Source organism: Vidua chalybeata, chromosome 20, assembly GCF_026979565.1.
Source record: "Vidua chalybeata isolate OUT-0048 chromosome 20, bVidCha1 merged haplotype, whole genome shotgun sequence".
In the NCBI taxonomy this organism is placed as follows: domain Eukaryota; kingdom Metazoa; phylum Chordata; class Aves; order Passeriformes; family Viduidae; genus Vidua; species Vidua chalybeata.
In genome coordinates, this window is record NC_071549.1 from 6,515,708 (window position 1) to 6,534,555 (window position 18,848).

Genomic DNA, 18,848 nt, shown 5'->3' on the forward strand with positions numbered 1-18,848 from the left:
GCGCGCTCCCGTTCGTACAAAATTTATTGAGCGGAAAAAGAGGGGGGGGAAAACAACAACGCGCGGGGTGAAGGGGGCGAGCGGGGCACAGTGGAAGGAGGGCACACGAACACGCTGTTGAATATCAACAGTACTAAGAGGGGCGCGGGCAGGATTAGGCGTAGAGATCCTCGCGGTCGGCAGAGTAAACCTCCCCCTCCTGCAGCAGCGCGAAGTTGAGGAAGTGAGAGGGGCGATGGACCTCGTGGTAAAACTCCTTGGGGTTGGCGAGCTGCAGCTCGTACTTCATGTTGGGGTCGTGGCGGACACCTGGAAAAGAGGGAGTGTCACCCACCTGAGCACCACTTCTGCCCCTTCCACCCTTCAGGTGCCTAACAAAGCCCTCCACCCTTCCACGACCATTTCCATGCCAGGAAATAGTTCTAAACCTAGAAATCATCCCTCTTTGGGTTCCTCCCCTCAAGAGGTTTACAGTTCTTTTATGCTAGTGAAGTGTTCTGTCACTTTAAATTTCCTGACCCCTTCTCCAGCTGCCTGTGGTGTTCATGATACCAGGACCTCCCTACAGGGAACAGCTTCTCTCTTGCATTTTCCATTATCTCTGCTGCCTGACAGGGATTAATTATTCAGTGGTGATAGACTATGCACTACAATCCAGACAGACATGGGATCTATTTTTCCTCTTGAGCCACTAAAAAAAAATAATTGAACTGATTTCCCAATGCTGGTAACTACAGAAAGGTCAGGGCACAGTGCGGGTATCCCTGCCAGCCCTCTGAGGAAGTTCTGGAGTCGGTAAGGAGCTATTCCCTCCTCCCCAAGCTCCTCACACTGCCTCCTTTCCCCTTCCCTCCCCAAGCCAGCTCACCCATGAAGTTGTAGTTCCAGGAGCCCTGTGCTGGGACCATGAAGAAGCCGAGGAAGCGGTCGGACAGGAGCATCTGCACCCTCTCGTAGTGGGAGGGGAGGTAACCCTTGGGGTTGTTGCCCTTGTCCGTGTTCTGCCGGCCCCACTCGTACCCGCTCGGGGTCAGTTTGTAGGCTGTCAACGTGCAGGAGCCAGGGGTGAAACTGAAAAGGAACACGAGGCAAGTCAGACTCACCTGGGGCAGAAGAGGGCAATCAGGAATGAGCCAATGCTCCCTTTCTGCCAATTTTATTTTGAGTTCTCCAGCTCTGCAGCAACACCCCCCCCTCAGAGGGCCACTAGAAGCCTCGCTGCCTCTCACCTGCAGGTGATGATGATGGTCTTCTCCCCATCCCAGGAGGGGTTGTCAGCCATGACCTTGGCGTGGGTGGTGACATCCTGTGGCGAGAGCTGAGGGGACTCGTTTGGTTGGGTGTGAATCCACCCCAGAGGTTCCATTTCCTGACAAAAAGAGAGTGGCAAAAAGGACACTCAGATCACAAGCTTCCCCCTCATTTGATCTCAATCAAGTTTGGCTTCAGACTGAGCCCTTTCAGTCCTACAATTACAAAAGACCAAGGGAAGCTGCTCCACCACCTCAGGTCCTTGTTACTGACCTTCCACCCAGCCTGGAAGCTGAACCTCAACCCACCTTGAGATACTCGTGCTGTGGCAGCTGCCCTGGGAGGTGCACGGTCTGGTGTGTCCCCCACTGGGGCACCATCACAATGCACCGGATCTCCTTCACCTGGGGGTTGTCTGGAGGGCTCACTCCATACAGGTAACCTGCAATCTAAAACACACACACCTGCCTTAGAAGGCCAGAAGAGATCTGTGTAGCTGTGTGAGTGGGAACTCCTTAATTCCTGAGGAGAGCATCAGAGGGATTCACGTGGACAAACCACAGCAGGTCCCCAGCCCTTCCCCAAGAGTTCCCCCCTGGTGTGTTTGAGTGGGGCACAAACGTAACAAACTCCCTGCACACTCACCTGGGCACGCAGGTCTGAGATGCAGATGAACTTCTTCAACACATTTTTGGGAAGAATGTAGGTGTAACCTGTCTCCTTTATGTCATCTGACGAGACATAGATGTGGTTTGTCCGCAGGTGGAGGTTGGCAGCAGAGATTGCTCTGTGAGGAGGAGACCGTGATCAGAGGGGGCACAGATCCTCCCTGAGCATTCCAACCCTTTCCACCACCCCTGCCTGCCTTCCTACCTGACCCTCCACTCAGTCTTGGAGGAGAAGGTCTGGGTTTCGTAGTTGCTGGTGGTGGAGGTGATGATTTCATCCCCGTGTTTGTTCACCGTGCGGGTCTGCGTGGCTGTCAGCTGCGACTGCTCCTTGGTTTGCTTCTCGATTTCTGCAATCTGCTGCCTCTGCTGAGATGGGGCAGAGATCTCCATGCCCAGGATGATGTCTCGGATCTCTGACTGGGTCAGGGATGCAACGTTCACGCTGGAAGAGAAAATTCACCCAAGTCAGGCATTTCAAAATACATTCTGGAGCTTTCTCACCTTCAGGTACAAGCTCAGAACATCCAACTCTGGGCACTATGAAAAAGTTAAACCACAACTTTTTAAACAAAAGAGAGGCCATGATCACATGATGCTTAGATCAATGATTTGGTGCAGATATTTTTATCTGCCTTACCAGAAAGTTATTAAAATTAACCAGATCTCCTACAAAGCTGAGAGTGCATTGACAAAGGCCCTTGGCCACGGCCTTTAGAGTAGGAAGGAAAGGCTGACAGGATCATGCCTTACTTGTTCTTCTTGCCATAGTCAGCAAGGATGAGATCCTTCAGCTGCACCTCCACCTTGATCCACTCCTCATCTGTCAGGGTTGGCCAGATGTGGTGAGGCTCAGTGATGGTTGTCTTGTCTGGCTTCAGGATAACTTTGGCTCGATCGTTATTCACGTGTAGCGCCCGGAGAATCAGGATCAGACGGGAGAATGCCTTGGAGATGAAAAGAAGATGGAGTTAGAAAGAAGAAAATGAAATGGTCAAGGCCCTAGTACAGCATTCTTCTGTTTGAGCACATGGGAATTGCCAGGGAAATCCATCTAAAGGAAAATCCAGGCAGATTCAGAGCCAAGTGCTCCCAAACAAATCATCAGGGATCTCTGAGGCCTTGGTTCCTTGCCTCATTTATCAGCAGCAAAGCAAAATGCAGGAGACACATCTGTGCTTACTGTGTAGGAAGAAATGGTTTTCAGCCAGTCATCATAGAGATTGAAGAGAACCATCTGGGGTTCAGTAGCCTTCAGGATGAGGTCACCAAACTTCTCCACTTTCAGACAGGCCTGGAAGGGCAGCTGCAACTCCGAGCCTTTGATCACAATATTGGGGAAATCCAGCAAGTGCACCTGGAGTTTATCAAGAGGAATTAGCTCACAGCTACTGCAGAACATCACAGGACACAGAACTGTCCTGTTATCTCCCACAGATTTTACACATCCTCACGGAGCTGCAGCCTTACCTCAAGTGGGTCCAGCATGCCCTTCCGTGTCACTATGATCTGCTTTGGCTGCTCCTCCACGGGAAGGGATCGGATCAAGGCAGCCACTTCTTCAGCAGTCTTCCACTTGGCCAGCTACAGAAAGACAGCAGGGTTAGAGAAGTATCCCCCTGCTCTCCAGCAGTCTCCAAGTCTCTGGGAACCAAAGGGACGCAAACCAAATTCTAAAAATACCCCTGGAATTTATGGTTTGTTCCAGATCAGTGACAAGGCCCAGCATTTCCTCCTTACTGACCACAGAGGGCAGTTCCCACTCCTGGAGCTCAGTTACTCCTGAGTGGCTCGGAAAAAAACAGCTGGCTACTCCACCTCCCTGGATTTGCCACCTGAGCTTTCTCATTGCACTGGATGTACAGCCAAGTGCAGAGTGAATTCTGTAACAAGGAGCACAGCACTGTTCCTCAAGCTCTGCTGGATGATGTGGGGTCTTCACACCTCAGAGCCTGCGTTCCTCCACTTTTATACACCATGCTCCTCTGCCTGCCTGATCACTCAGACTTTGGAGCTCAAAACTCATTAAGAGGCAGGAAGATGAAGATCTGTGTGATGTGTTCTGCTCAAGGGAGTGTCCCAAGCAGTCAGAGCCTACCCCCAGTTCACACCCAAGGCACAGCCAGGCCCTACCTGTCCCAGACGCTTCTGTCCTGCCCACACAGATGTGTGGATGATCTTCAGGAAGAGCTGTCCTGTTCTGGGATTGAAGATGAAAATGGCTCCATTGATGGGTTTTGTGGTCAAATTCCCTTCAAAAGTCTGAGGAAACAAGTGAGAGTGAGAAGTGCAGGGAGATAAATGGAGCCCACCCACATTTTTACACAAGAGTCAACTCTCTGTGTGCTTTGAGCAGGAGCTGTGTGGGAAATGTAAGAGCTGCTCTGTGCACACTGCAAAACTCTGGGTCCACGTGTTGACTCCCAGATTCCCATCATGCATGGAAACCTCCACCCCATCCAGTCCTCTCCCTGAGACACCCCTCTGGCCTCACCTTGTGGATGGTGACTCTGTACACGTTGGTGTCATCCACAAACCAGATGATCTGGTTGGAGAAGAGCTCCCCATAGTTCTGGGAGGACAGGTAGGGCTCCGTGGGCTCTGAGGAGTAGAGCTGCAGCCCTTTGCGGATTCGCTCCCTCAACACATACAGGGCAGGGTTTGCTTTCATGATTTTGGCCATGGCCTGCTGGATCAGAGGTTTGCTCCCAGGGAACCAGTTCCCATAAGCACTGAAGGAGGAAACAAACAGAAGTTGTTGCCATTAGACCTGAAGAGGCAACAGCCCCACTCAAGTCTTTCCATGCAGCAGCCATGCCCCTTTCTACCTGCTGAAGAATACAGCTTTGTACTGCACTGTGGCTTTTGTAATGTCCCTGGGAGTTGGTCACCTACGGCTTTTACCTACACCTCCTCAGTGGGAAGCCACAGCACACACATGCTGCAGTCCCAGAAAAGCTGCACTTTCTCCAACAAACACACTGGAGAACTGATTTCTGACTTTGCCCCTAGTTTGCCGTGAGAAATGGTGTCCTCACTTGTAAGGGCTTTGAAACAAGGCCTGTCCTTCAGCTCCAACAACAGTCTGACAGAAATATCCTAAGAAACAGATTATTAATGAACTGAGGGAACTGAACCACTGCTACTGAGCAAAACTGGGCAACCTGAGATGCCTTATCCCACTCACTGCCCATCTCCAGCTTCTGCCTTCTCCCCTCTTATCCTCCTGCCTGGAATACAACCCAGTCTGGAGATGCACTGAGACAATACTCACAAACTACCAATTCCAACCCTGGAAATGAAACACAGAAGGTGCAGCTCTCACCTGTGCAAGTTGTAGGCCAGGTCAATGGCAATGAGCACCCCAGTGGGCGAGGGGTAGATGCTCATGTTGTCTGTGGTGTAGTCCAGGAACTTGGCCCTGGCGTAGCGCTCGATGTCGTGGGAGTCGTAGTCGCCCCAGCGCAGCTGGATGTCAATCCAGTACTTCTGGGTGGTGGTGCTGTCCATCACATCCCTGAGGGGAAAGCAGGCCACAACAAGTTCATCTTGCACAAAATTCTCCTGCAGTAATTGTCACTCAGCATGGACACTGCAGCCAGCTCATACCCACATCCCACCCTGGAAAGGGACCCTGCTGTTCTCCTCACACACCAGTGAATGCAGAGGCTGTTGAAAGGTTAGAACAAAGCAGCAGTGAGTTCACTGCTGTGTAGTCATGAGGGTCATCTCCCCCAGGGCCTGTCTGGTGAGGATTCAGTGAGAATTCTGGCCCTGGGCCAGCTCAGCTTTGTGGGGTTTCCAGAAGAACCTTCAACAGTTCAGGGAAAAGTTCACCCAGAGGAGAGAACAGGAGCAAAGGCAGTGCTGGTGTTTTGCAGAAGGCAGCGCCAGGAGGTGCTGCAACCACCTACCCAAACAAACCCTGTGCTTTGCTGGACACAATCTCCAGTGTCCCCCAGATGCCCAAGAGACACAGAGGCTCTGGATGACAGGCTCAGCAGTTCTGCTCTGCAGGGAGACTGAGGAGAAGGAAAAAGGAAACTCACTTGGAATCTGCCAGCAAGGACGGACGTGACACATTCCACTTGTAGGAAGCAAAGAGAAGGATATCTGCACACGAGGAGTTCATCTTGTAGGACTTCCTGGGATGGATTGTCTCTTTTTGCACTGTCTCAATCTCCAGAGCATCCAGCTCTTGATCAAACACCTGGGGAACAGGCAGTCAAAGATGAGATGTGTTCAAGCAACCCAGATAAGGAATCTATCCTCAACACCAAGGTAGTCAGGAAAATCCCATTTTCCATTTCTTCCCTTTCTCTGCCAAATTGCTGGAGGAAGACTGGCCCTGCTCCAAAAGGGCACAGAAACAAACCAAGCCAACACTGCTCACCTGACACAAATCCATGACAATGCTCTCATGGATCTTCTGCCACAAGTGAGCTCGGAAAATCTGGATGAGGGAAATCTTCAGCGTGGGGATTTTGCCGTGCATGAAGATCCCTGTCAAATCCAGCTGCACCTGGAACCCAACATACACCTGCAAAGGAAAAGCAGCTTGAGAACACAAAACAGCACAACTGAGGCAATTTTAAAAAATGGAGCATCTCCTGTTAAGGAGGCTTAGTGCCTCTCTAAGAGATGTTCTGAGAATTAATTGGATCAATTAACTGCTCTAATTTCAGTGGAGAAGTGTTTTCTGCTCCTAAAGGGACAAACACCAGGTACTTACGTTGGCTCTGTTGATGGTAGGAGACCACCAGAGAGTGAATCTTCTGTTTGGAATTTGGTTCAAACCCGATCTCTGGGCATTTGTCAGCTTCTTCCACTTCATGGACTCCTCAAAGCCACTGGCCTTCTCCCTAGAAAGGGCAGACCATCAACTGCATTAGATTCAACTGAACGATATGTCCCTCATCTCTGCTGCCATGTCTCACTTCTAACAGACCCAGGGATCAGCCACGAGCTGGGAGGGTTGTTTCATGCCAAGAAATTTCCATGGGTTTCCAAGAAGTTCAGCTGCAGACCCCTCCTAGGTGCCCTCACAACTGAACTACACAACGTTCTGAAGCGACCACTGAAAACCAGCAGAAACTCAACAGAACCAGCACAGCCTGAGCCCAGAGCCCACAACCAAGTTCCTCTTACCAGAAGAGACCCTCCCACGTGGGGAAGTAGGTGCCCTTGAAGAGCGTGTGCTCCAGGATCCCTTCCACGCCGCCCAGAGCCTGGATCATGTCCGTGCGGTAATTGTTCAGGTTCCAGAGCTTGCCGTCGTGGCGCTGGTGCGTCCACCAGAACGGGTTCTGCTTCAGCACCTGGAGACAAGAGCGAGCACATCATTCACCTGGCTGCACTAACTGCAGGAGCCACACCATGATGATGGTCAGTGAGCAGCAAAAAAGCCTCATGCCCTCAGTGCTGGAGGACACAGCTCATCTACAACACGAGTTCTGTCAGTACTACTCTGCAATTCACACTGGGTGGAACCTCAGGTGATATTTTTATCTTTCAGGGACTGGCCTTCTACAAAGCTGTCATTAAAGGCTTTAAATAACAAATTATTCCACAATATTTTGGAATGTTTGTTTTGGGGTAATTATTTTTCTCTCTCCAGACCTGATTCTGTAATATGTTGTTGTGTTTATTGTGGTTTTCTTCAATACACTGCAATCTATCTAAATGATTCCAAAGGGGATAAGCTACAAATTCTGGAGCATTTGGTTCCAAACAGCCTCTACCAGTCCCAACACAAGGCTGTAAATTCCTTCTGTAGCAGAGAGACAGAAGTGCACCTGCAATAATGCAAGGTAAAAGGACTTTGTGTCGAACAGGTATTTGAACTTCATATTCAGGTGAAGAGAAATTCCCTGTCAGTACCTGATACTGTTTGAAGTCAGTCCTGACTCTCCATCCTTTATCGTAAGCCAGAGTGTGCCGGTCCTTCTGGAAAAGGGTGTTAATCCGAGGAATTCCCCTGTCCCATGAGTCCTCCAGATCCTCCAGCGTCAGACGCCTGAAGAAAAAAAAAAATCCCCACACTTTGTTACCTCTCAATTTACAGCAATGCAATAATGAGTAGTTCAGATGAGATCACAGAAATGACACAGACCTCAGGGCTCTGGCAGGGGACACTAAAATGCCAAACCTCCTCCAGAGGTTAGGGAACAGCATTGCAGGTACCACAGGGCCAGCAAAATCCCCAAATTTCCAAAATCCCCAGGCAGCATAAAACTTCCCACTGCTGCCTGTCCTCCCCCACGTGGACACACACCTGTTCTGGGCTATAGCCTCCTGTCGTTTCAGGGCATACTCTGCCCACACCCTCTGAGAGTCAATGAATTCACTCTCCCATGGCTGGATGTAACGGTACAGATTTGGGATGAGCTGGTCCTCCTCATGGCTCATTCCCGAGCGGAAGTGAGTGATGCCAACATCTGTCTGCTTGGACCACCTGGAGCAAAGAGACAAGAATGAGGTAGGAGGAACTAGGACTTCCCTCATCACTGCCATGAGCTACTGTAAAGGCAACACAGCTCTGTACCATGGCATGGTTTAGCACTCTTGGAAGATTTTTCCGGGGAAAGAGCATCAAGTCATGCAGGAATTAGAACAGCACAACTCACCTCAGGTCAGACTGAGGGATGAGAACGTGGCCCATGGAGAGCATGCCCAGCCCCCCCAGCTCCTTAGGGGTGTAGAACACCACAGGAGGAAAACGGCTGGGCATTTTGGAATTCAGGCCGATCTTGATCCGAGTCTGGATTTTATTCTCACACTTCACCAGCAAATCAAGCAGCTCCTGAGTATTTACAACAGCTTCCCGGAAATAAGTCATCAAGCCAATCAGAGCTGTGTTCCATTTATTGACAATCTAGAAAGGAAAGGAAAGGATCAGCTCCTGGCTAATTTCCAAGCATCTGCAGAAAGCTGTCATAGATCTCCCTCCTCCCTTACCTTAGTGAAGGTTGTGGAGCCAGAGGCCATGAGGATCTGCCTCACTCTGTTGTGAAACCTCTGCATGGACTCATCGTCCACACGCAGGAAGCACTGAGCCGTGCGCTCCTTGGTCACCTAGAGAGCACAGACCCATCAGTCCCCTCCTGGGAGCCCCTCTCCAATCCACGGAATCCCCACCCAGGGACTGCTCTCCCAGCCCACCTCGTTCTGCAGGTTCCAGACGCCGTCCTTGTGGGTGAACTCCTCGTAGCTGGTGCGGCACTTGGGCAGGATGCGGCACTCGAAGCCGCACATGTTGAACAGCAGGTTGGGGTTGTCCTTGCTGTACACGGACACGAAGCTGTTCTCCCACTGCACCGTGGTCACCGAGCGGGGCAAACGGTTCTTGATATCCCAGAACACAGCACGGCCACTGGAAAGCAGCGTGTGCACAGTGACACATCACAGTTTGCCCAAATAACAACCGGGCAAGGTCTCAGAGCTTCCCCAGTATTTCAGCACAGACCCCTCACTTCTCACATCTCATCCTGAGCATCTGTCAGTCTCCAACAGTTATTTATCACTGATTTCCCCCTTTTTCCTACCACTTCTTTCCCAGCTGCAGCACTTACAGGTTCACGTCGTGCTTCATGAGGCGCATCCGAGCATCCCGGGGCCAGCACTTCTTGTTGTTGTAGCCCACGATGTTCTCGTTGTTGGGGTCGGGGTGCTCTGTCAGGTACCGCTGGATCAGGTCTCTTGCCTCGTCAGCTGTAAACCTGGAAATGCACAGAAAAGGATCTGGAATTACATGGACTTATCAACACCAGCCTGGCCAGAAAGATAAGGATTTAATTTGGAAAAGGTGTTTTTCAGCTTTTTTTTTTTTTTGTCATCCCATTTTTATGTCCTCCCAATGAATGGGGGAATTTCATTAGCACAGAGCAACTCAGGGTTTGGGTTATCCTTCCATGAAGAGACAGAAAAGGCTTATTTTTCTCTCAGTCTCTAATTTACCAAATCCCTAACAACTGAGCATATTTCTATTGGTCATTTGTGTTTCTTGACATTGTTGTGTTTCTTTTGGTCCAGTGCAACTGCAGAAAAGCAAATTGAGAAAGCAAGAGGAGGAATGCGAACATCCAGTTATCCAGGGAAGTCTTTCAATTCAAATATTCCTGATTTTCAATAGCAAAGGGTACAAAAGCCAGGAGCAGGAGCATATTAAATCTCCCTTGCCTTTGTGCTGACACAAGGAAAGCAGGGCCCCAGAGATCTCACCTGAAGAAGATGTGAATCCTGTCAATGTATCTGCAGAAGAGGCGAATGGGATGGGCCACCTCCGTGGCAATGTCCTGGAAGCTGAGGAAGTCATTTGGCATCTGGGGAGGCCCAGCCATCTCACTGGCCCGGTGCAGGCCCAGCACCAGCAGGTCCATCACAAGCCCATAGTACTGGACAATGAAGGAAGCAAACTGCAGCCCACGAATAATCCCATAGGAGTTTGTGTGATTCATGTCCTGAGGAGATGAAGGGGAACTGTGAGAAAACACATCCCAACACAGCAGAACCCTTTCACCTGAGCAGCTGTTCTTCAGCACGACCCAGAAGGGTTTTTTTAATCCCTCATCACTTTTCTTTGGCAAGTCTTGTGTTTCTTCTTTGCCACAGGGTCCAAAACCTCCTCCCTCACGGGTCCCTTTTACCACAAACCCCTTTCCTGACATCACCATCACCTTGTAGTTGATCACCACGTTGTTCTTGGCTGTCATGTAGTCAGCAATGTTGTGATCAACGATGAGACGCAGCAGCCTGTTGAGCAAGGTCAGGTCAATCTTCTCATACATCTTCTCAAACCGAGATTCCAGCATCACGTTGCATTCCCCTTCACTCGTTTCCCAAACATCCTGCAGGTTATTAATGCCTGAGGGAATAAACAATGTTGTGTTATCTGACACATCAGAGCACAGAAGCAGCCACTGGGCACAGGAATCAACCTAAGTCCCGCAATGCCTGATTTTTCAGACTCTGGATTTTCCAGTCTATCCAGAAGTGGAAGAAAAACTATGTAATCAGCCATAAATGCTGTGCAAGTTGTCCTCCTCCAGTATATACACACGTACTAACCTGCAAAATACATCTCTGATTGTAATTATTGACTGCAAATTGCAAAACGAAAATTCAGCTCCTAAGGGGACTCATAGGGCAGAACTTCCCCCGTAAGAAAAATCATTTTTGCATGGAACCCAAGAGCCCACTGACCTTGGCACCACTTGTACACCAGCAGTGGGGGTGGTTCAGTGTCAGCAGGTTTGATCCAAGGAGGGAAGAGCCTTCGCTTATCGGCCTCATACCACAAGTACTGATCCAGATAAGCATCTGTGATCTTCTCCAGGGGCTCAACATCATAAACAGGGACCAAGTGGCTGTAGAGATCCATGAACTCAATTCCCACCTTAAAAAAAAAAAAAAGAGGGGGAAAAACTGAGGCTGGTAGCTGAGAGAAAACACGAAGTTTTTGTGCCATTCAGCTTCTGAATGCAGCATAACATGGCTGGGCTTTCACCAGGCTTTCACTCACCTCCTTGAAGGCTCTCTGAGTCAACAGATGTCGCTTGATTCTGGACAGAGCTTCGTGGGGATTATCATAAGCCTGCTCAATCAAGCCCAGCTCCTCTCTCTGTGACTGATTCAGGCGTGATTTCACACTGAAAACAAGAACAGCTCAGCACCTGCACACAAACAGCCTAATGGCCACTGCATTAAACTGATGAATGATAATGTTCAAGCTCTCATTCTTCACAATCCACATCCCCAAACTTGCAAGCATGGCAGTGGTTTTGCCCAAGTGACAGAGCCTATAAGAACTCCCAAATAAACTGGCAGTACCAAAACCAACAGCTTTACCAGTCCACCAGGGTAAATTTTACACCACACTTCATCACAGGAATAATGGATAACAAAACAGAAGCCTTTCCCAGTGCCCCTGAAGATCAAGATCATTTCCCACTGCTTACCTGTAAGCTTCTTTCAGCCTCTCCAGGGCTAAGATTAGCAACTTGGTGTCATGCTTGTAGGACAGTGGGGGGAAAGGAATGGGGGAGAACCTCCTGCTCTCCAGCCAGTGCACTGTGGTTGTGTACACAGCAACAGCCTCTTCTGCAGTGATGTAAGGCCCATCCTGCAGAACCACACCACCAGAATTAATCAGTGAAAGCTTCCCTATGAAAATAGCATTAATTTGGGCAATTTCAGGGGGAACAGAAGTACCTTCAGGTAATTATGCTGCCGTTCCTGCTCAGCTTTCAGGTAGAGTCTGGTCAGCCTGCCCAGGTTCTTCTTACAGACAGTTTTGTCGACAGTGGCTCCCCGGCGGATCCGCTCCCGGTTGTAGTGAGCTGTGTTTGTCCACCAGTCAGCTTTGGCCTTCACGTACCTCAGGATCATGTTCTCAATAGGAGTTGGCAGCCCTGGCACCTGGGAAAGGACAGGAACTTGAGGGAAGCAGGAGGAGGAGCTTTCCAAGAGCAGCTCCACCTGGGTGATGTTAGAACTGAACCCAAAGGCCAGGTGAGAGATTTACCTTCCAGGGAATATTGGCCTTCCAGCACCTCCAAGCCTCGCTCAGGTGTTGCAGGATGGTTCTGGCTTTGTTCTGCTTGATCCCTTCTGGCATCATGTCCAGGATGTCGTGCATCACAGCTGCCCTGAGCTCCAGGTCAAAGTGAGACTCCACACGCTGCTTCGTGACAGTCTTGGCGACACCCTTGGAGTGACGGCCTGGAAAAAGCAAAGTCCTTCAGGAATTCTGATACCAGTAGGCAGTGATTCTCCTTCCTGCATGGAGGTGCAGGATGTCTGGAGAAATTACACTGCCAGGAGTCTGGAGTAGATGGCTATGGAGCAGGAAATCCCACTTCCATTCAGAATCTGTTCTGGGGACACAGATCTTGAAAGAGCTCTACACTGGTCAATGGAGCATGGATAAAGACCACCAGTATGAACAGGAAACTGGCTGGCAAGCAAACAGTATTAATCTTTACCACACACTCCTCCTCTGTGCAGCATTTACAGGGTACTGACCTTCAAACTGCCTGGCCAGCAGATTCCCCAGCCAGCGTTCCAGCAGTGGGGTGATGCCCCTCATGAAGAACAGCCACACTCTCCAGCCTGGAGCCCAGAAACCACAGCCAGGACCTTTGCCCACAGGCCCCTGGAGGAACAGAGACATGGTAAGAGCAGGTCATTTATTGACAAGCAAGAATCCCTCCCCTGTTCCTCAGTTTACATGGGGTCAGTGTCATGTGGAAAAGTGGAACTCACTGTGTTAAACCTGTAGTAGATGAGATGTTTCAGGTCCTTGCACATTCGAATCTGCCTCATCAGTTTGTATTTGTACCGGTACATCCCCGTGAGCTGACCCACATGGGCAAAGATGTACTGCAGGCCATCTGCCAGCTGAGACATGGAACACAGTCAGGGACAACAATCAACACCTCACACATCACCTCCAGCAGCCACGTTTATTGGACAGAGTGTATCAAGCCATACAAAGCTCCTAATGCTGGCTCAGACAATGATCAATTCTTATAAACTGATATAAAAGCAGAATTTCAAACAATACTGCATATTTTCATTGTTTCATTTCACTGTTTCCCCTCTTCTCCCTAACACTGCAACATTCAGCCACTTTGTGCATCCCATAGAAGCTATTTCCCATATAAAATATTCCAATTCTCCTCTCAACTTCTTCTCACCACATTTAAAAGCAAAAAGCCTACCTGAAATGCATCCACATTTCCCAGTCTGTACTGGACGTGGCTGTCCACCACCAGCTTAGTCAGCCGCAGGACCTCTCGGCACAGATGGAAAGCGTTCCCAAAACGGGACTTTTTTCTTTCCTGGAAAAGACAAAATATTCAGAATTTATGTAAGAATGTCACAGAAGTGTGGAACAACTCAAATCTGGCCAACAGCTGAACAGCTGAGGCACTGTGGCCTCTCTTTCCTCACTGGCTACACAACCACCTTCACATAAACTCTGCTCTTGTGTACAACAGCACACGGACTGATACCTTTGTGGTGAGGGTCTTCACAGGCTTCAGGTTGAAGTTGTAATCCAAGTGAAGGTAATTCAGGTTCTTTCTGTGGATCAGCAAGTTCAGCATGTTGTAGCCCTGGCGACACACTTGCAGGCCAACTTCCACCCAGTCCAGCTTGGTCGACTGGAAAAACTTGGTAGCCTTGAAGGAGCGGAACAGGTACCTGGAGAGAGCAGAGACCACAATCAGCTCAACCCCTGACACAGATCAGCAGTTCCCCACTGAACAGAGCCCACTCACCTCTTCTTCTGGGCCTTGGGAGGTCTGTGTTTGAGTGCATTCAGGACATAGTATTTCAGGAGCTTCTGGTAGGAGACTCTCACCTTGACTGGCTGTCCTGCTGGGCAGTGCTCACGGTACCTATGGATAAATCACACTCCAAAGCTTCAGCTAACTCACATTCCTTAGAGGAAAGCCTCTAGAAACTCTCCTAAAATCTCTAGAAACCAGTCACCATAATGTTTTCATTTCATTCTCATTATAACAAGGTCATAATGAGATGATGACTACATCAGCCCTTACCCCAGGACAGAACTCACCAGTTCTTGACCAGTGGGATGTCAAGAGCTCTCCGGGTTCTGCCAGACCTCAAGTTGAAGGGTCGTGGGGCCCACAGCAAGGCAATGCCATTGGCTGTGTTATCAGTGTAGAGAGGGGTATCCTTCAGGAAAGGCTCCACAAATTCTGGCAACTCAAACTCTTCATCATCATCAGGCAGTGGTTCCTGGCTCTGAAATATAGAAGCACCACACAAGGTGTTTCCTGGTTGCTCCAGCTCAGTTTCTCAGTTAAGCAAGTTAAAAATCCATCTCTCTGCTCTCCTGGAAGAAGTGTGGCTGTACTGAGCATGAGAGAGGCACAAAGCACTCAACAAGGCAAACTGTGCCTGCCAGACCCTGAGTTAGGTGCTATGGAGGTAACTTCAGGGAGATGCCAGCTCCATGAATACACCAAGGGCAACCAGAAAGATAAATTATCTGTCAGAAGACTCTGACACTATTAATTAAACATCGGGCTTTATCCTACAGAAACCAAAGGAGACAATTTTGTGCAACTCCAGAAGTAGAAGAAGACTAAAATGACAACTGTGGCTTTTTTTGTCAAAGGGCTGGTGCCTTCTCCTGAAACATCTATGTTTGTCTGCTGCTACCAGAAGCAAGATCCTAAAGCCCCCTCCTTCCACACGTAGGGTTTATCACAGTTAACCCAGTGACTCACCTTGACAGAATGTCTGTGTGAAATGGGGTTGATCAGAGGATCGAAGTAAAAAGCTGGGAGGTCAGGATCTTCTGTTTTAATGAAAACAACGTTTGGAGTATGATACCTGCAACAAAAAAATATGCCTTAGAACCTCTGACAGCCTTTCCCTCCTCTTCTGGCTCTGGAGGCTGCTGCTCTTACCAGGTGAGGTGGACATGGTGGGGCAGGTTGTTGTACAGGTAGGGGAAAGCGATTTTGTACTCTGTCCTGATAGGCTGCCTGATGATGATTTTGTTGATGTCATTAAATTCATTCCAGTCTTCATCCCTTAAAATGAGACAAGAAACTGTTATGCAGGCATTCAGGGTGAGAAAGACTGAAAACATCCCATCATTGTGACTGAAAACACCCCATCAGCCCTGTCCTAGACAACGACTCATCTCTCTCCTAAACCCAACACTTACTGAAGATTGATGTCCCTGACGAGGGGCTCAAACTTGGGACCTCCAGGAATGGCCATGTTCAGTGCCTTGGAGGTGAAGAAGGCTTTCAGGTCAAACAGGTAGAAGTAGTTGTCATCCACCAGGTCAGTGAGCAGCTGGTTGGCCAGGCGGTACAGGGTGGACATCATGGGCAGGGTGAACTGCCAGCGCTGGTACGTGGAGCCGTTGACATACCTGGGAAAGCAGAGCATGGACCCTCCAGACACAGAATAACCAAACACCTTCTGCCACCCATCATTCATCAAGAACAGGTAGCACATGGGTGTCTCTAGCCTGAAAGAAAGGCTGCAGCACTGTTAAAGACCACTCTAGACTCTTCCTGCCCAGAAAATGCTGGCTGCTCCAGTTCCTCTCCTCCTCTGTGTCTCAAGTGACACAGAACATCTGGGCACCTTTAGCAAATTCCAAATTCCAGTAGACAATGCAGGCTGTCAGCTTTACAGCGTGGTCAGAAACACCAGTTTTAGCAGGTAAGTGGGTAAGAGGCCTCCTGGACAGAGGGGCCTTGCTGGATGCTGAACCATAAAATTCCAGAATGGTTTGGCTTGGAAAGAACCTTAAAGCTCATCTTGTTTCAAGCCTTTCACCTTCCACCATCCCAGGTTGCTCAGAGCCCCATCCAACCTGGCTTTGGACTTCTCTGAGCAACCTGCAAGCAAAAGATGCAGCTTTCCAACACTCAGGTTTTCCCTCCCAGCCTTGAGGGAAGGTTTTTCTCTCCTCACCAACATCACACAAAGGTTACACACTGCTCTGTGCACGTAATTCATTTGTTTTTTCCCCCCTCCCAGTGAATTGTGCTCCCACAGCCACGTACTTCCTGTTGTCCTTCAGAGGCTGGTGGTCATAGAACCAGTCCAGCACAGGGGCATCCTCCTCTGGATCCAGCTCCAGCTGAATGGCTTCCAGGGGCTCCACATCCAGGATGTTATCAGCATAATCCAGAGGGGGTTCTTCATCGTCAAACGGGGGGAACCTCATCCTCTTGAAGTGACGCCTGTCCCTCTTCTCCCGCCTCATCATAATCCACATGGAGCTGCAGGAAATCAGGGCAAGGTTAAAAGCAGAGGGATTTTATGGTGGATGCAAAAAGGTTTGGCCCACCTGGATGAAGCAGGAGGCACCTACCCCCACTGGGCAATGTAGACAGGCTCGATGACCCAGGGGATCTCGTTGACAAAGGAGATGGCGCCGGTGATGTGGTACAGGACGGGAACGTCTCGGATCTGCTCCCAGGGCATGGGCATGTTCTCCAGGAGCTTCAGCACAGCATGGGGCATGTACTTCAGAGCACTGCAACCACCAACCAAGGAAAACCACGCTGGAGTGGCTCTCAAGGACACCCAACCACCTGCCACGAGCCAAACAACCGCCCAGTTTTCCCTCCTGCGAGCTGCTCCACGTTCAAAAAGCAAATCCATGGATCTCCCACTCTACCTTTGCACTATCAAAAGGTTTTCTAGTGATTTGGCTTTCAAGAATGTTGCTCACAAAACCTGAAGTTTTGAAGTGAGTTTCTGAAGTTTTTTGGGTAATGGGAAGTTACTGCAGCAGACCATGATGTGCACTAGGCAGCTCTCCACACCCAAACAGCACTCGGGATGCTTTTGAATCTTTCAAAAAACATTTCACACTCTCCACAACTCCTTCTAAGATACTGTGTTATGCAGGGTAATGTTTTTTCTCATAAATTCAAAGCAACAATTCCCTTTGCTGATGCTCTTTTGCAGTGATACCTCACTCACAGCAACAGAGCGAGCTACAACTGAAAAGCCCTTTGGAGAAAAGGCTTCCCCTTCAAGGGTGCACTATCCAGGCTAATGTTTCTTCTCATGAACTCAAAGCAACAACTCCTTTTGCTGATCCTCCTCTGCACTGACACCTCAGGGCATCCTCACCGAGCTACAATGGACACGAAGAGCCTTTTGGAGAAGGATCTCTCCCTCCAGCAATTACCAGGGATGCCCCGGGCTCCCCCTGCGCCTCACACCGGGGATCCCTTACCCCAGGTAGACGCGCTTGTCGTGCCGGAACTTCCTATTGGTCATGTCGCCGTGGTCGCGGATGATTTTGCGGACATGCTCGGGGGGCATGTCCTCCTTCTGCGCGTCCACGAAGCCGAATTTCCTCTTCTCCGCATAGCGCTTGGCCTGCAGCTGCTGCCACTTGCGGGCTGCGGGGACACAGAGGCGCCGGGTCAGGCCCTGTCTCCCCGCGGAGAATCCGGGGTGCCGGGGCCGTACCCACCTTTTTCCTGCAGCTTCTCCTCGGACATGTAGTCGGGCAGCGGCGCCAGCGGGTTGGGCACCGGGGCGCAGCCGCCGCGGTACGGGAACACGGCGGCCATGGCGACGCAACTGCGGAGAGGGTGGAGAGGGGCTCAGGGCGCGGCACGGGACCACGACGAGGCCGCCGCCGGTCGCTCCCCCGTCACTCCCGCCCACCCCGGGCCCGCCGCTCCCCGCTGGCCCTCACCGGCAGCCGCCACCCCCGCGCTCCCCCACCACAATGGCGGCCCCGCGCCGCCGCCACCGCGCCCGCGAGACCCGGATGTAGGCGGAACGCGCAGCGCGGAATAGCCAATCAGCTTTCAGGACGTCTGACAGACAGCAGGTCTATCCTATCAGAGTGCCGAGCGGCGGGGGCGGGACAGTGGGCGGAAGAGGGGAGGAAGTTGTCTTTGGCGCACACTTCCGGTGTGGTGTCCCGCTTTCCCCGGTCCCGCCCTTCGCTGCTTCCGATTGGCGGAGAGCGGCGGCGGAGACAGCGCGGCGCCGCCTCTGATTGGACAGCGCCTGGCGCGGCTCACTGCTCGCTGCTGTAGGGGGCGCCACGGGGGTCGTGCCCCCCCCCTCGCCAAGGGTGGTAGGGGCGGGCGGTGCCCTCAGGGAGACATTTTGGACGTCCCGGACACGTCGCGGTGATGTCCCCGGTGGAGCAGCGCGGGGACATCCCCCACGGGCCCTGCACATCCCCTCAGTGCGGCTGAGCCCGTCTCAGGCAGCCCCCGTGCCCCAGGCAGGCAGGGGGATGCCGCGCCGCAGTGATGCCTCACCCCCAGCACTGCCCCCTTGGCCACGCTATGGCCCCAGCAAGTAGCCACCCACCTCGTTGCCCTCGTCCTGCCTCTTTCCAGGAGCACAGATGGCCCCCAACCCTCCGTGTTTGCCCAGCAGCTGTGAAAA

General features: G+C 50.9%; 1 protein-coding gene across 1 annotated transcript; it reads right to left on the reverse strand.

Annotated features, from left to right (window-relative positions):
- Nucleotides 1–6: 6 nt before the first annotated feature.
- On the reverse strand, nucleotides 7–18,189 carry PRPF8 (pre-mRNA processing factor 8). The gene is made up of 43 exons (XM_053961178.1): nucleotides 18,139–18,189; nucleotides 17,911–18,020; nucleotides 17,668–17,836; nucleotides 16,792–16,956; nucleotides 16,481–16,699; nucleotides 15,625–15,837; nucleotides 15,362–15,487; nucleotides 15,179–15,284; nucleotides 14,500–14,690; nucleotides 14,201–14,320; nucleotides 13,934–14,123; nucleotides 13,640–13,759; nucleotides 13,182–13,316; nucleotides 12,942–13,071; nucleotides 12,442–12,638; nucleotides 12,129–12,335; nucleotides 11,876–12,039; nucleotides 11,440–11,566; nucleotides 11,121–11,313; nucleotides 10,595–10,782; nucleotides 10,140–10,378; nucleotides 9,491–9,637; nucleotides 9,081–9,291; nucleotides 8,877–8,993; nucleotides 8,546–8,793; nucleotides 8,194–8,373; nucleotides 7,800–7,935; nucleotides 7,068–7,237; nucleotides 6,652–6,781; nucleotides 6,313–6,459; nucleotides 5,969–6,129; nucleotides 5,245–5,436; nucleotides 4,414–4,651; nucleotides 4,053–4,181; nucleotides 3,390–3,503; nucleotides 3,103–3,276; nucleotides 2,673–2,866; nucleotides 2,125–2,364; nucleotides 1,897–2,038; nucleotides 1,560–1,700; nucleotides 1,230–1,369; nucleotides 869–1,071; nucleotides 7–309 (listed from the first exon to the last, which is right to left on the reverse strand). Exons 2-43 carry the CDS (start codon nucleotides 18,008–18,010, stop codon nucleotides 155–157), a joined length of 7,008 nt encoding a protein of 2,335 aa, XP_053817153.1. The 5' UTR covers nucleotides 18,011–18,020; nucleotides 18,139–18,189; the 3' UTR covers nucleotides 7–154.
- Between the last annotated feature and the right edge of the window lie 659 nt (nucleotides 18,190–18,848).